Source organism: Drosophila arizonae, chromosome 3, assembly GCF_054131065.1.
Source record: "Drosophila arizonae isolate 15081-1271.41 chromosome 3, UAZ_ARI_1.0, whole genome shotgun sequence".
Lineage (NCBI taxonomy): Eukaryota > Metazoa > Arthropoda > Insecta > Diptera > Drosophilidae > Drosophila > Drosophila arizonae.
The window spans coordinates 4048750-4065565 of record NC_142923.1 but is presented as its reverse complement, the minus strand read 5'-3'; the positions used below and the strand labels follow the sequence as shown (position 1 = coordinate 4065565).

Below are 16816 nucleotides of genomic sequence, written 5' to 3'. Positions count from 1 at the left end.
TTAACATGTAGCAGCATCCTGCGTACAGCATCCTTTGTGCAGGGTATCGGGGCATATGAGATGTATCAAGTTTTCGTTTTTTATGATTTACGTGGAAATCGCCGCAATTTACAACGCATCGTAAAAGATGCAAGCAGCGCAAAAACTACACGTGGAAAAAATGAAATGAATTAACTTGTTACGGTTTACAGATACCCTGGAAATAATTATGGAATTTTTTTAAAAATTAGTTGTGAACTAGATTTAATATTTTCATATTGTCTAACTTATGTTAAGATGAAATATAGAAAGTCTTCTTTGATTCTAGTCAGTTTATTTGCGGCGTCTATTACTTATTTACATAATTAATATATGTATATACTTATAGCCCACATAAACATTGTCTTACTTCGATCATACCCACTAAGTCCAAATATGCACTTATAGGGTATCTAAACAGTTCAAGTACCCGTAGCCTACTTGAGCTCGCTTTAGGTGGTTATCAGAGTGTCGGAAGCGTTGCGCATTTCGGGCGTTAAATGCTTCTTGGCAGGACAAATGAATTTCGTACGATTTTCATTTACCTGACTTCTGACTGACTTTTTATGACTTTGTAACAATTTTTTATGATATCTGTTTTTTTTTTTTTTTTCGTTTTGGCCATAAAAAATTGTGCATCTTTTACCTGCTGCAAGTTGTTTTTTATATATATATACATATGTAGTACATGTATCTCACAGACATTTTTCACCTTGAAATTTGACTTTTCGTTATAATTTGTTTGTCTGTTTCTATTATTTTTCCTTGCGGAAGTTTCCCGGAAAATCGTGTGATAATAATATTGTGCGTTTTCACAGGGAAAACCTGACTTTAAAAAATATTGGTCGAGAGTAAAAAATATTTTATGCGACAGTAAACAATTCTTTGTTTGCTACTTAAATTAGATTAAATTTTTATATTATTATTAGTATTTGTATTTTTAAGTAAATAGTTAACTAAATATTCAAGCAATTAGTAAAATTCAATTCAAACATCTACGTCGATAAAACTCACATGAATATAATAATAAATAAGAAATAAAATAAATATAAACTGAATAAAATAAAAAAATAAGCAAAGTACGAAAGAAAGAAGAGAAATAACTGCTTGCAAAGTGGGTGGCAGAGCAGCGGAGGGAAATAGCTAGGAGCCGGCTGGCAGGGAGGCAGGACGATGTCTGCATTGCGAGCATGTGTGCATAAATGAATGGCAAATAAATGTGAGAGCAGGAAGAACAAAGAGCCAAAAGCAGACGACAATGGGCGCTACGCGCAGCTGCAGTCGGCGTCGACGCAGCGACGCAGCTTTAAAATATTTTTACATAGCACATATATACGTACACACACACACACATACGTTCACTCAGATTTTGAGGCGTGTGCGCCAATCATAAAATAATATGCATACACACACTGACTCATACACACGCATGCATACGCACACACCGTCGCAGTCGACGCCAACGCCATTTGAAAGCTAAATTTAAATTTTAAGCCACACCCCAAACAAGCGCACGCATACTGCACACTAACGCACACACACACTCACACAAACACAATGGAGCCCAACGAACGGCAGCCGAGCCGAACAAAACGAACGCCGCCCGCCACCCGACAACCCACACACACACACACACACTCGAGACATTGTAGTAAAATTTTAAAACGTATAAAATGTTGGAGCAGTCAGACGACACACACAAACACACTCACATTAGCTCACACTCGCTCACACAGTTACACTCGCTCTCTCATGCACGCTCAAATGCAAACACAGTCTCACTCACTGGCCGACCAATACACTCAAGCGCGCGAGCGCACGCTCATTTCTCCAAGCAGCGAATGGGAATGTATGTGGAACGCGTTTCTAACAGGCATTCAAACCTAGAACGGTAAATAATGAGTGAGCAAAGGCAAACGCTCTCTATGTAAGCAACGAAACAGGCGAGCGAGCGAGAGAGAGCGCGCTTTTCGTTCGTTAAGCTCACACACACACGCACACAAGCACACACATAGGCACACACACGTACGCTCGTTGGCGGCTTTTTTTTTGCTGTGGAGCCAAATGCAGTTGGCGCGCCGACGTGAAAACCAGTTAAGCGCGTTGACTCCGCTAAAGCACATCGTGCAGCTCGTCGTTCGTGTGTATTTTTTAACATAGCAAAAAAAGAAAAAGACAAGAAGTAGAAGGAGCTGTTTTTTAAGTAACGGCAAAAACCACCCCTAACTTAAACAGATTTTTATTTGGGCGCAAAAACACAAAATTTTAACTCAAATCTTGCACTCAAACAAAGTCAATGCCGGCTGTGGATGGCATTCAGAACAGACAGAGTAAAAAGGAGAGAGGCACACACACAGAGAGAGTGAAAGAGAAAGAAAGACAGACAACAGCAGTTATACCGGCTAACACTATCAACAGCAGCAGCAGTAGCAGCAACAACAGCAACTGAACATCATCGTCATCATCAACATCATTAGCTCAATCATCATCATCGTCGTAGTCGTCGTCGTCGTCGTCTACAGGCCTAGCTAGATTATCCATCAGATACAAACGTGGAGAGTCGTCCTTTTGCATCGCAACGGTTGCTCGACTGTCAGTTTCAAGCGAAACACGAACGCGTTTGCACGCAGGCCGGCGCAACACACCGAGCCAGTTCACAAAATAATCACAAGAGAAAAAGCGAAAATAATTATCATACAAAATAATAAAAAAAAAAACAATATTTGGAGTAAACAAACTTTGAAGCCAGTGTTATGCAGTGTCGTCAGTGTTGCGAAACAATAGAAAACTATTCAGTGACAAATTAGTTGCGAGAACTTTGACATATCTTAAAAAAATCAAATAAAAACTAAGGAAAATAAGATTATTCTTATAATTATATATATTAACCATTATATATACGATATACCCATATACCGATCCATTGAAATTTGAAAATGGTTATGTCGGAGCTACACTGGCGCACAGCTAGTCCCGAGGATAATAACAATTCCTTAAAACATGATCTATTAAAGGCGAACAATAATAACGCCCGAGACGTTGCTGCCGTTCATATGATGCAAAATCGATGTAAGTTGATAATTAGATAATAAAAGAGATATGATAAAAGCTATTTGTAACATATATCAAGATATAGTTGCATAACATCTTTTAATTTTATTTTGGAAATTTCTATATGTATATTCTCCGTTAAAATTTGATGAGAAGCTCTCTTATAAATTAAGCTCTTTATAGCCAAACTCACAAAATTATGCTTAAAAACTTGTCTACTATTTTTTTCGTATGGAGAGAATATCTTCAGAGTCAAGCAAGTTTCATATTAAAATGCCGTATTTTAATAAGTTGGAAACAGTTTAGTCAATGTATAAACATAAAATTTTTTAAAGTATTTATTTTGTTTTCTTCCACATAAAATGTTTCATAAAAATTGATTTAAATTATATCAAGGCTTAATATATATATTTTGATATAAATTCGTTTAAATTGATATCAATCACTAATAATATAATTAGCATTGTATTCATAGAACTATAGCCTAATTATAATATTTGATTAGAACTCAGAAGAAATCAATTAAACTATTTAGTTCGAGTGACTAAAAGCCTTAAATGCGTAGCTTATTAAAAATCGCCACACATTTATCTGCATTTCTTTCGATGTCAAATTAGTAATCACACGATTATATTTATTCATAATACCCGACTGTGAGTCATCTCTGCTTCCGCAGCAAGTGGTCAAAAACAGAACTCCACATAATTTTTTTCTGGAAGTGGAGCGTAGTTTAGCAATTGCATTTGATTTGAGTACAGGTGTATCAGTCATAAATATTGAATTCCCTAACACCTGCCACGCCACCCCACCCACTCCACTTTTCACCCAGTCAGCGCCTATGTCTCGACCCACTTTGTGGAGCACTTGTTGTCGTGCCTAGCACTGAGCCACAATAGTTAACTCAACTAATTGCAAAGCCATCACAAATGCTACCAATAAAACAAAAGCAACAACAAACTTTTATTAAAGACGCATTTCTTACACAATGTAGAGCAACAACACAACGAAAATGACCATGTAAAAATTGAAACCTCTTATAAACAAAATGATTTTCATAGTGCTTATCGCAAAATTGATTAAATCTAGAACGTAAATACGTTGTAATATTATTAACAGCTGTAGTTAATTAAGTGTTTCCAATAGAGTATAAAAGTTGGAACAGATTTAAAAAATTATATTAGAAATCTTAGTTTCTCCTTTCTGTGATAGTAGCTCTCGTTTATTCTTATGAAACATTAAAACTTTTTCAACTCTTTCTGAAATATCTACTTCTAAACCTCTTAACATTTTATATTTCTAACTTTCCTCATAAAAATCACATTTAATATAAAATAATTTACTGATATTAATATAAAAATTCTTTCAGTCAAACCTTAAGAAATTCTGAATAATCTTATTTGAAGTGAGACTTAGAGCAGCTAATTAAAAATAAATACTTCCCAATGAATTATTGAATTTTTCAAACTAATAAATAATTAAAATATAATTAGCGATAATCAATATACAAGTGTAGGCAAATAAAATATTTATAAAATGGCGCAATGAAGTCATATTTTTTTCAGTACATAGAGCACTCAAAAAATCCCATACATAATGTATAATATAATGTATAATATTATATTATACATAGTATATATACATTTTTTTCATTTAAACCACACACGTGTTTCTAGCCAAAACCCGAATTTATTCTTAGCACAAAGTTAGCGTCTTATCTGATTGTGAACCGATTAAATATGTCCATGTCCCATGATTTCCATACAGTTAGAGCACAATTTGTTTATCTCGCTGTGATATTTCCAAATTACGCTTATCTCTTGGCACACCTGCACTGGAAAACTACACGTAATGCCCTGCTTCACAAAATAGAAAAATAGTCAAGTCAAGAGTTCTTGGTAAACAAATTTCGTCATAGGCAAACCACTTACAATAAATTAATCGATTCGACAATAAGTTTTAAATTAATATGCTACGATTTATTTCGTTCGATTGACGACAATGTGCACGATTTTCTCTTCCTCTCTCACTCTCTGGATGTGAGGGATTTTTTAGCCATGGTCGGTATATGAGCTCATAACCCACGATAAGAGCTTGATGAAGAGGAAGAATTAGTACAAGGCTAAAATTTCTTATCAGCGCACAGAAGTGAACTGGTCAAGAAAGAGGGCGTGTATTAACCACTTTTTACCAGTTCTGAGAAAAGTGGCCATAAAATTAACTTAAAAAAAAAAAAAATAATAATAATAATAAAAATAGAAATATTGATAAAGGTAATTAGTGTAGATGACAAAGTATAATATAAAATAGGAGTGGGATAATATAATTTGAGAAATTTAAAATGAATAATATGAGTGCAAAATTCGAATGAGAATAGAAAATAGAATTCTCAATATAAATATATGGAAATATAGATCTATTGATAAATATAAGTATTGAATACTTAAATATAAATAAATAGTTATAATAGATACTCAGATATAAAGCTCAATAGGAAAGAATCAAGATCAAAATATTGAAAATTGTATATTTAGATCATCCAAAACTTTTCTATATAGCAACAGCCGATTAAACTCTAGTATATCATAGCTAAGTCTCCTGAGTAATCCGCAATATTAATCCAAACAGAACTTTGCAAACTGCACTATCGATTAATTTGTTTATCGTTGCGGAAATCGACTTCCGTTGCAGCTAACTTCAACTCTGTCCACCTCTCTCTATATCTCTCCTTCTCTTTCTCCCTCACATTCTCCTGGTTGCTTTGTTTTGGCTGCGTACATACAAAAGCAAAACGCACAACAAAACTGTTTTTGCCTCATACACACACACAAACACGCACAGCATCAGCGGGGTCAAGAGTTCAAGACACGCAGCTTCCGACGACTACGACGACGACGATGTCGACAACTCAATCGATAGTCAGTCTGTGCACGTGATGTGTGTGCCGCACATATATATATATATATATATATATCTCATACATATATATTTATATATATATGTACACACCCACACACAAGCACACCGTCTCTCTCACAGCTGTCGAGGTCATTGACTAATTGTGCAAAAGTATCTCCTTTAGCGACTCGCCAGGCGCGCCAGCCTCACAGCTCCCATTACACCCGCTCGCCTTCTCTCTCTCTCTCTCTCTCTTATTCTTCTCCTTTCGCCCACTATCTGCACACCCGCTGTGTGCGTCTGCGGTTTTTGCATTTGTTTCGAATTTTTGGCCTCGAAATTTTTCATTTTCATTTGCCGAAAAATTTCATTGTTGCGCTTTTGCCGTTTGACCCGCTGCGTGGCATGCGTCGTTCTACTGCTTCTTCTTCTTCCACCTCCACCCCTCCTCCATCTGTGGCAGCAGCGGGGGTGGCTTTCCAAATAGGTTGCATAATTTATTGTGGCACTTTTAACGCGCAGTTTTTGAAAATTAGTTTTGGCTCGCAAACGTTTTAAGTGCCAGCGCCTTGATTGGGCTGGCCCGGGCAGTGAGCGAATGGTAGAAGGAAAGGGAAACGAGGAACGGGGAAAGGGCAACTGAGCAGGGGGCAGGGGTAGGTCCACGTTTTCACGGCCCATATGCCACATACATAACACATATCGGCGCAGATCACAGATCTCGCCTTCTCGAGTGGACGAGTTCTTGAATTGCTGCTGAAGTGTGGCATAAGCAGCAGCAACAACAACAACAACAACAGTTGTCGCTTAATTACCTAACGAAAAGGCGAGAGAAAAGTGTGCCAGAAGTGTGTGTGTGCGTGTGTGTGACAACAGTTGGACAACAGACGAGTTTCAGATTAGGATTTGGGCAATCGAATTTATTTAGTCTTGTCTAAATGAATGAATGAATGAAAGGGAAACCTAAGTTGAAGATCTTTAAAATAATATATTGAAATTATCTACTACATATTATATTTAAGTAGAAGATCTGGTCAGAAGTTAGGATACTTATATGTGACTCGAAATATATGAAAATGGAACTATTAAAGATTGATTGATTTATGATATAAAATATTTCTTAATATGAGTTTTTTTGCATCTCAGATCAGATGGAATTGAATCAATATCGATAATGTCGTTACTTAACTGAAAATAGATGCCTCTTTATCATTTCAAATTATATTATATGTATTTGTTCCAACCTTTTAAAACTATCTCGAGTGCATCTCATTCCCAGTTTAGCTCATTACGTAACTCTATCATCATATGGGTGATATTATAGTGTAAACAGCAAAAAGTTATTAATCTTTATGGATTGACTGAACACGCTATATGTGGGTATTCCCTCGCCCATTCAGCAACTAAATTTATGGCCGCGCTTGTTTAGTGAGAATTAAAGCCACTTACTTTATGATCAATTGATAGACAAACTTTACGAAATGAGCAAATCAACTTAACTTAATTTATATTTGCCCAAGGTATTAGAGAAAATAAATATTATAATTATGATTGCGATTATATGCGTGTTTAATATGTTATAATTGTAATATTTTTATTAATATTATATATTTGTGTTTTAAGTATGATTATTATTTTAAAATGATTTTCATATTTTTTTATAAATATACATATATTTTGATTTTTTTTAAATTTAATACAATTGACTGAGAAATAATATTATGAAGTTACTTTTTTTATTTTTCTCAAATCCAATTAACTAGAATATTTTTAAGCAATTATTCTGCTTTACAATTTTTAAAAATATTTCTATATAAACATATGTGATTGATGTAAGATAATTCTGTCTATATGCTTTATGAACATGTACATACATGTTTTTTGTGTATATAATTTTTTTTTATAATAATCGTATTCAAATGTAGATTTGTAGAAACGTAGCTCCATTTCAGTTTCATACTCAAAAAAATATTTATAAAGAAATATATATGTACATACGTTCGCCCCCCTTGTAAAACTGCTCCACACTACACTCGCCGCCACAACATTCTATCGATTAGTCATTCGTCTAATCTGCAAATTGCATACTAAAAATGTTGCTAAATGTGGCCAACGAGTTGCACTTTGTGCGCGGCATGCAACATAGCGAAACGGCAAAATGTTGCTTAGCCAACAGCCAACAGCAAGCAGTTCAAGACTCATAAATTAGCCCACAGAGACGCGCCCCAAAATTCGTTTCAATGTGTGGCCATAAAATGCAGTTGAGCTCACACAAAAAATTTCAAATTCAAATTGAGTGGAGCGGACAGGAGCGGGAGCTGAGAGACTGACCTGAGCAGAGCTGGGCTGCGCTGAGCTCTCTACACCAGGTGTGCCATAAAAATATCCTTTTATGCAAGCAGCGTGTCCTGTCTGCAGCCATTTGGTCAGTTAGCTAAAATGTATCGAATATCGATTTGCAGCACGAAACTCAACTGAACTGAAATGCTAAATTTAGCTGCGCTAAGAAAAAACTCGACTTATGTTTATGCCTGGCACGTGCTGTCGCCCGTTTAATAAGATATTTGCCTGAGACTAACTTTTCTCCGTTTCTCAATCTCTCTTTCTCTCTCTCTCTTTGTAGACATCAGCCGACTGTCGCGCTCGCCTTCGCCGCTGCAATCGAACGGTAAGTGCCGCCACTTTAAATGCAACTCTTTAAATTTGGAAAACCAAGCATCCATTAGAGAGCCTCAGCTGTTGTCCGAGTATTTACGATTTGTCCACTTGGATGTATATATATATATATATACACATGCATATATATATTTGGAATGGAAAAACATCTGCCACAGTGCCATAGCAGCTCAACTGGCATCAGTTACAATGGGCAGACAATAAATAGATGACGGGTAGTTCGAACAACCCTTGCAATCAAAAACACAGAGAATACAACAACTTCGCACTCGTTGGCCACGCGCTGTGCCTAGGGTTTCAGATTTTAGGGTTTTCACTCTTGTAGAGTTGGGGTTAGGGTTTAGGGTAGCATTGGTAGGGAGAGACAATCTCTGAACAATGGCTGTCAAAACTTTTCGTGTCTCTGATTTAGCTGGGGTGACAAAATTAAGAAACGAGGCGTTGCTCGAGTCGATTTTAATGTCTTATAAACAGCTCCTTAAGTAGCGCATTAGCTGAGCAATTGAGGTTAAGGTTGTCAACTGATAAGAAATATATATAAATTCCTGTTTATGTGATATATATTTATTATCATAGATTTGATATTTCTTTTAAATCATATTCATCTGGCACTCATTATTATTCATAACTCGTTGATTTTGTGTCTGAACTGCGTAAAATTTGCAATTCACACTTTACAAATTTCATGGCAACAACAGCATCCTCATCATCATCATCAATATCATCGTCAGTCTTATCATCAGCCTCATAATCATCATCATCAAATATTACCCTATACATATGTATATTTGGCACGCCCACGTTTCGAACTTCGTTAGTCACGGCTCGGTCCAGGGTCAAAGCAACTGAACCTTTTTTTCGGACTCCCTTTTATATTATTGACAGCATTTCGCTTGATTTGAATTTTCATGTGTGTTTGTCTGAATGTGTGTGCGTGTGTGTGTGTGGGACCCAGTTGCTGCTGAGATTTCTTTTGCTCCCTGCTTTTGGCTACCGAATGAACACATATTTACATATATTTTATGCAAAAATTATGCCGTTATGCACGAGTGTGGGAGCTGTTGGCCCTCTGTGTGTGCAAGTCAAACTGACCATTTGGCTTTTTTATTGGTTGGCTAAGAGCACAGCGGCGTTGTATAGAGGGGTATTATCATATAAGAAACTCAAGTAACTCAGCTGTTGATGTAGTTATGTGATTCGAATAAATATATATAGCGATCTCATGCATCTAAAAATAAATAGAAGTATAATCAAATCATCTAATATAACTTGAGTATTACAACACGAAGCACATTTAAATTTTACTCTTGAGTAGAAAATACTCTAAAAGATAGTACTTCATAATAATATACTATCCCTATTTATAATAATCTATTGTAACTCGGTTGCTGTTTGAGATAGGCTGCTCAAATTTGTTCATCATACTTCCGACACTCGTTCAAGCAAATTTCAATCAAGCCTCTCTTAAATATCATCGTAAAAAACAAAACTACCTATTGTAACTCGCTTAGTACAATATTATGCCAAATACAATTTTCACCATTCTAAATGTAATGAAAAATATTGTAATTGTCTATAGTAAAATACTATCCCTAGTTCTACCCATCTCATTGTAACTCAGCTGTTAGTTGCCCTAACTAGCTCAACTTTCAATACAAAGTTCTGCTCCCATATACGAGTTAGCCCCCCTTTAGTTGCTTTGCCTACGCCTCTGTGCACACTTCCTCACATAACACATACCAATCGAATTTGCACATCATCTGAATACCAAATGGCCGCACGTAGTCGCAGCATACATATATCGAAGAAGAAGAAGAAGCAGATGATGAAAAAAATTTACTCTCTGCTGCTGTGGTGCACCCACTCGTCCGAATAAGTCATCAAATTCACGTAGCATCCACCACCATCCGGAGCCACAAGTCATAAAGTAGCCAGCCTCAGTGGTCCACCAAACATATGCAAAAATTTCTGGACCCAGCTGGCTGACCAGTTGAAGCTGCACGGGGGAAAATTTCGGGAAATGGAAATGCCACAATTGAGATTTGAACAGAGAAACGTGTGTGTGGGTTTGTGTGTGTTTCTGTGTGGGTTATACTTCAAAGAAACTGCTGCCATTGAAAAGGGTTTCAATTTTTGATTGCTAGTCGAGGGGTAAAAGTTTCTTCGACTAAACATGAGCTGACGCATATTTAAATATTATTGCAAATCAATTGGGTGGTCTACCCCACCCAGCAGCACCACCACCACCGCCACCACTATCAGCTTGGCCACAGCCTTTGTGCAAATAAAAATGCATAGAAATAGCAAATTTATACAAATCGTTTGTCCGCAGCATTTGAAATGCTAAAATGGCACTTAAAAGCAGCCAAAATGAAAAGAAAACACGAGAATTCCATTTGATGTACGCAAAGGTAGACTAGCTATGTAAACTATGTATATATAGGGAATCGGGGAACAGCCTAGCTTGGGTGGGCTTTCTTTTGGGGAAAAAGCCTTTCACCCACACAAACGAACTCAACGGACTATGAAATTGTATCGAAAATTATGCAAATACATTCAAGTTATGCAAAGGACAAAACTGAGCTGAATGGGGTGTATGAGATGTTTAATTTAGTCACGCTTTGAGTTAGTTTTGCTGTCTATAATCGATTCCCAAATAGAGTTGGTCCTTCAGGTTTTGTTGTGAAGAAAACGGTTGTTTAATGGAGTTTCCAAAAAGTAGTTCATAAAAGGGTTCATGAACTATTTTTAGTTAGTAGTTCTTTAGAGTTTTTTCATGTTTATTTTATAGAAAACTTAGATTCAAATTTATTGCTGAAACTGTTTAGTGAATTGCCCAGTTTTATATTATATTCTCTCTCATCTTTATTCTCTTTCTCCTTTAACATTTACTTCAACAATTTTGTGTTCTCTCTCTCCTCTCCCCTCTCTTAGCTTCTGATTGTGATGACAACAACTCGAGTGTGGGCACCTCCAGCGATCGTTGTCGCTCGCCCCTGAGTCCAGCGCTGTTGCTCACCCAGCAGCAGGCCAAGCGACAGTTGCTCTCGATGCAGCCGCATCCGGCGCACCATCACAATCATAGCCACAATCACAATCATAATCATAATCATCTGCAGCAGACGTACAAGCAGGAGCAGCAGGATGAGGACTATGATGATGCCAATGGCGGTGCACTCAATCTGACCAGCGACAATTCGCGGCACAGCACTCAGAGTCCGGCCAATTCGGTCAAATCGACAGCGGGCACACCGCCGGCTCAGCTGGCGGCACCGCTCGTCTCACCTGTACTGCCGCCCACCGTTGCCGCGCCCGCTTCTATGGCAGCCGCCGCCGCGGCCGCCGCTGCAGTGGCTAACAGCATGCAACCGGGTCTAGGCTTGGCCTTACCCGGTCTATCCTCGCCCCAGCTGGCGGCTGCCGGCCTGGCCCTGAATCCCTTGCTGGCCGGCTCCATTACGCAACAGGATTTCACTCAGCTTCAGCAGGTGCTGCAGCAGCGACAGGTCGCACTGCAGCAGCAGTTCAATAGCTATATAGAACTGTTGCGCAGCGGCTCGCTGGGTCTGTCGCAGGACGATCCGGCATTGGCTGGTCAGATCGCTGCCGCTCAGTTCCTGATGCAGAGCCAGCTGCAGGCGCTGGCTCAGGCCACACAGCAGCTGCAGGCGCTGCAGAAGCAACAGGAGACGCTGAGTATGTGCAAATCGCCGCTGCAGCAGCCGCGCAGCTCGACGCCCCATTCACGGAGTCCAGCTGCAGTGCGCAGTCCGGCCAGCTCGCCGCATCAGCCGCTGCAGATAACGCCGCCCAATTCGGCAGCCAGCTTGAAGCTGAGCGGCATGCTAACGCCCAGCACGCCCACCAGCCACTCGCACACCCATGGCCACGCCCACACGCACAGTCAGGTCACACCGCAGCCCAAAACGGTGGCCAGTGCGGCAGCGGCGCGTGCAGCCGGCGAGCCCTCGCCCGAAGAGACCACAGATCTGGAGGAGTTGGAGCAGTTTGCCAAGACCTTCAAGCAGCGACGCATCAAACTGGGCTTCACCCAGGGCGATGTGGGCCTGGCCATGGGCAAGCTCTATGGCAACGATTTCTCCCAGACCACCATCTCGCGCTTCGAGGCGCTCAATCTGAGCTTCAAGAACATGTGCAAACTGAAGCCCCTGCTCCAGAAGTGGCTGGACGATGCGGATCGCACGATTCAGGCCACCGGCGGCGTCTTCGATCCGGCTGCCCTGCAGGCCACAGTCAGCACGCCGGAAATAATTGGACGTAGACGCAAAAAGCGTACGTCGATCGAGACAACGATCCGTGGTGCTTTGGAGAAGGCCTTCATGGCCAATCAGAAGCCCACCTCCGAGGAGATCAGCCAGCTGGCCGATCGTCTGGGCATGGAGAAGGAAGTGGTGCGCGTCTGGTTCTGCAATCGCAGGCAGAAGGAGAAACGCATCAATCCCTCTCTCGACAGTCCAACGGGCGCCGATGACGACGAGTCGTCCTACATGCTCCACTAGAGAGACGGTACGAGCCCAACTCTACGATTGGAACACAAACACAGTGCAATGTGCGCAGACCATAGAGAACAAGCGCGCACAGCTTAACTAATTTAAAGTAGGTGTGTAACACATTTTATTGCGATTTATTTGGACTATAATTTTAGTTAAATAAAATGAATATATAATTAATATAACAAAACAAAATAAATATTAAAAAAATATATAAATTTTTTTTTAATTGAATCATTTTAAATTTCGATGGATTTTTTTTTTATTTGGAAATACGCTTTGAATTGTTTCTTATTTTATTTTCTTTTATTTATTTATTTTTTTTTTTTTTTTCAATTTTTAAAGTTGTTCATTTCGTTTTTCTAATTTTATTCGAATTTCATGTTCTTTAATTTTTATATTTTACAAATATTTTTTTTATATACCGGCCTACATTTTAATTTCTATGTTTTAATTAAAATAGTTCTAAAAATTATTTTTTAGTTTGTTCTTTTATTGCTTTTAAATTATGTTAAAAGTTTTTAAAATTATTTTTCTACTATTTTGGCATTTAACAAATATTGCCACATTAATTTTGTAAATTAATTATTAATTTAATTTTTTATTCATAATTTGGTGTATAGAGTGTCATTAAAAAAATCTTTACTAAATATTTCCTTCTACTGCTCTTTTTTTGCAGGTTCAATGTCGCAAAACACATCAAATATTAGCATAATTCTTCACTATGATTCGGTTTCACGCACCAATCGCACACACATACACACATACATAAACACAGACACATGTGTGTGTGTATGAGTGGTTTGTTTTATGTTAACTATTATTCGTATTTATTGTAACAAATTATATATAAATATATAAAAAAGTAAAAATGAGCAAATTAGCATCAAAATGTGGCTGATCAAATGAACTTGTGAACTACTACTAGTTCATTTAAACACCCACATTTGAAAATATTATATTAATGCAATTGCCTGTTGCTGCCAACAGGAAAATGCATTAAATTTTTATTGAAATTGTCCTATATGTCGTACGATTAATATTTAAGTCATGTTTAGTCTAAGACTTTTCTTGCAGTGTAACATTTTCGAGTCAGCAAACAGAAAACAAAAAAAATACAACTTCTAGGAAATAAATTCCCTAATACAATTTTTAACAAAACATTTAAATATTCATCTAACAAACTTTTAAGCATATTTATTTTTTCGTGAATACTGTGATAATCAATTGAATGATTTTTAATTTTAATTACAAATTAAAAGCAAACAGAAAATAATGATTAATAACAATAAATATTATCTATAAGCTTTTTAGTAATGGGCAAGCAAAACTAACAATTTAAAAAAAAATTAAAATTAAAAAAATAAAAACATTTGTAATTTAAATATAAAAATATATATAAAACAACAAATAAGAATATAAAATTGTAACAGTAAACCAATTGAATTTATCAGCAACACAACAATTTGTATATGTAAATTATAAAAATAAAAGATTAAAAAAAAATATATAAAAAAATATGTACTAATAGATTTTTAAAATGTATAAAAACAAAACAACAAATATATTTAAAAATTAATTAATAAAAAATAAAAATAGTTATCAAAGAATTTTTGAAAATGATTTCTTATTGGGAAACATAGGGCAAAATGGAAATAAAATATATGTATAAAAACTCAATACAAATTTTATTATTTTATTTATTATTCTAAACTTGAATAATATTTTTTTCTGATATTTATTTTTGTTATTGTAATTTCAATACTATAATTTTTAACAAAAATAAATAAATTAAAAACCTACATGTATTGCGTTTCGTGAGAATAGACCAAAGTATAAAGTTAATATATGAAATACATTTTTTTGTATATATGTGAGTTTTCTTTTTCTTTTAGTCGGTTAAGCTATTCATTCATTCAGAAGCAACCCACAGCTCACACTGACAGCGCGCAATGATAAGAATCACAAAAAAATTATGGAAAATAACTAGCTCACAATACACACTCACACACACACACACACACATGCATATGGACACACATGCCCATAGTGTAGGGCATGAAAAGCGGCAGCTATAAAAGAGAATCGCGCGCGGCTTTGAGTAAAACGCAAAATAAAATTTTAATAAATAACAACATGCAAAACTGAAATTAATTCATGGAATTTTTGCCTACTGATTGCCCAGTGCTCGTACCCCAACCCTTATCCCCCCATATTAGCTGAGAGAGAGCGAAGCCCTCGCTCTCTTGTAGCTAATAAGAAACAGACACCCGGCAGAAGGGGACACAATTGAAGCAACTGAGGCCGAAGATGACGAAGATATGAGCATGCAGATGAGCTGCGCGCATGACATGCACAGAGGCGTAGTTAGAGTGGACGCTTTAGGGACGGGGTGATGACCCACACACACACACACTCACTATCAATGAAATGCCGAGCAATGTCTTTGTCTCGCCAAATGAAAGCACTGCGATTTGGACTCTCGACAGCGCAACAGCTGAGAATGCCACTGAAAATGTTACTTTGACTGACTTTGGAACTGGATAGGGGCGTAGTGAGTGAGAGGGGCGCAGGGGGGAGCTTTGTCGCTTGCGCTTTGAGCAATTAAGAGTTGCCAGCTGTACGCAAATGATGTTTCAGATGCAGACACTTGAGTGAACTTGCTTGAAAAGCGCATTATCATCGCGTGTCATGTGGAAATTTATACTATTTATGGTCTGTTTGTTTAAAGGGGGCGATGGGAGGGGCGCAGAAGATATGTTGGAGCCGTACGGTAGGGGCATCAGCTGTTTGCCGAAGACGGGGCGCATTTTGGCTGCTGTTAATAAATTCATGGAAAATTGCCCGTAATTACGACAACGACGACGATTTCACATGAAATTCGCTGTTTGTTTTATTTTTCTTGCTTTTGTTGTTTTTCATCTTCTTCCTTTATTTTTTTTTTTTTAATGTTCGCGAATTTGCATTTGGGAATGCGTTCATGGCTTCTATAAGACCCTTGGCAGTTACTTTGTAGTATGGCATAAATCTGTTTGGCTTTCACATGACGACCCCCAATGGTCCATTCCCAAGAGTGTTAACTTTCTAGAACTGTGAATATTCATTGAGTTATCAAATAGGCGCATCTAATTATTGCCACGACTCGAGAATTATAGCTTTCAGTTGACGGATCGTGGGCCAACCGCAAACCAGACTGTATGCCCTCACCAATGGGGAGTAGTTGGCATTGGATGGAAAGAGTGTAACATAAGGAGAGAGGTGTTTTGAAATGTTAGGTATTTGAATGAGTGTCTCAGATTCTAAAATATTTATCCATCCATATAAAACTGTTCATGTAAACTCGGTCAGTTTTTAAGTTAGCTTCTTGAAACTTGAAACAGTTGATTCTTGTGGGCTCTTTCAATAATATATAAAGAAAGTATTCAGGAAAATTAATTAATTTTGTAAAAAAAAAAAATGAAATTTCTAATTTCCTTTATTTTTTTTACTGTATTAATTGTGTAAATTAAAAAAAAAGTTTTGCACAACACAAATAAAGTATCCCAAATAAATAAATAAATAATTAAAAAAAAAAAAAAAATTATGCTATACTTTATTTTCATTACTGTGTAAACAATTAAAAAAAAAAAAACACACACAATTCAATACATTTTTAAAACAATCTA

At 37.2% G+C, this 16816-nt stretch overlaps 1 protein-coding gene across 3 annotated transcripts in view; it reads left to right on the top strand.

Moving 5' to 3' along the window:
- Positions 1-14272, top strand: part of nub (nubbin) — a 51680-nt gene extending 37408 nt beyond the window's left edge. The window contains exons 1-4 of one of the 3 annotated variants that reach the window (XM_089463621.1): positions 1016-3087; positions 8588-8632; positions 11575-13261; positions 13831-14272. In XM_089463621.1, coding sequence (XP_089319747.1) covers positions 2955-3087; positions 8588-8632; positions 11575-13160 — 1764 coding nt within the window. In that variant the 5' untranslated portion in view covers positions 1016-2954 and the 3' untranslated portion in view covers positions 13161-13261; positions 13831-14272. Of the gene's footprint in view, positions 1-1015; positions 3088-8587; positions 8633-11574; positions 13262-13830 lie in introns of those variants that run through there. The other 2 variants (XM_018002460.2, XM_089463620.1) reach the window with 2 other exon arrangements.
- Positions 14273-16816: the final 2544 nt, after the last annotated feature.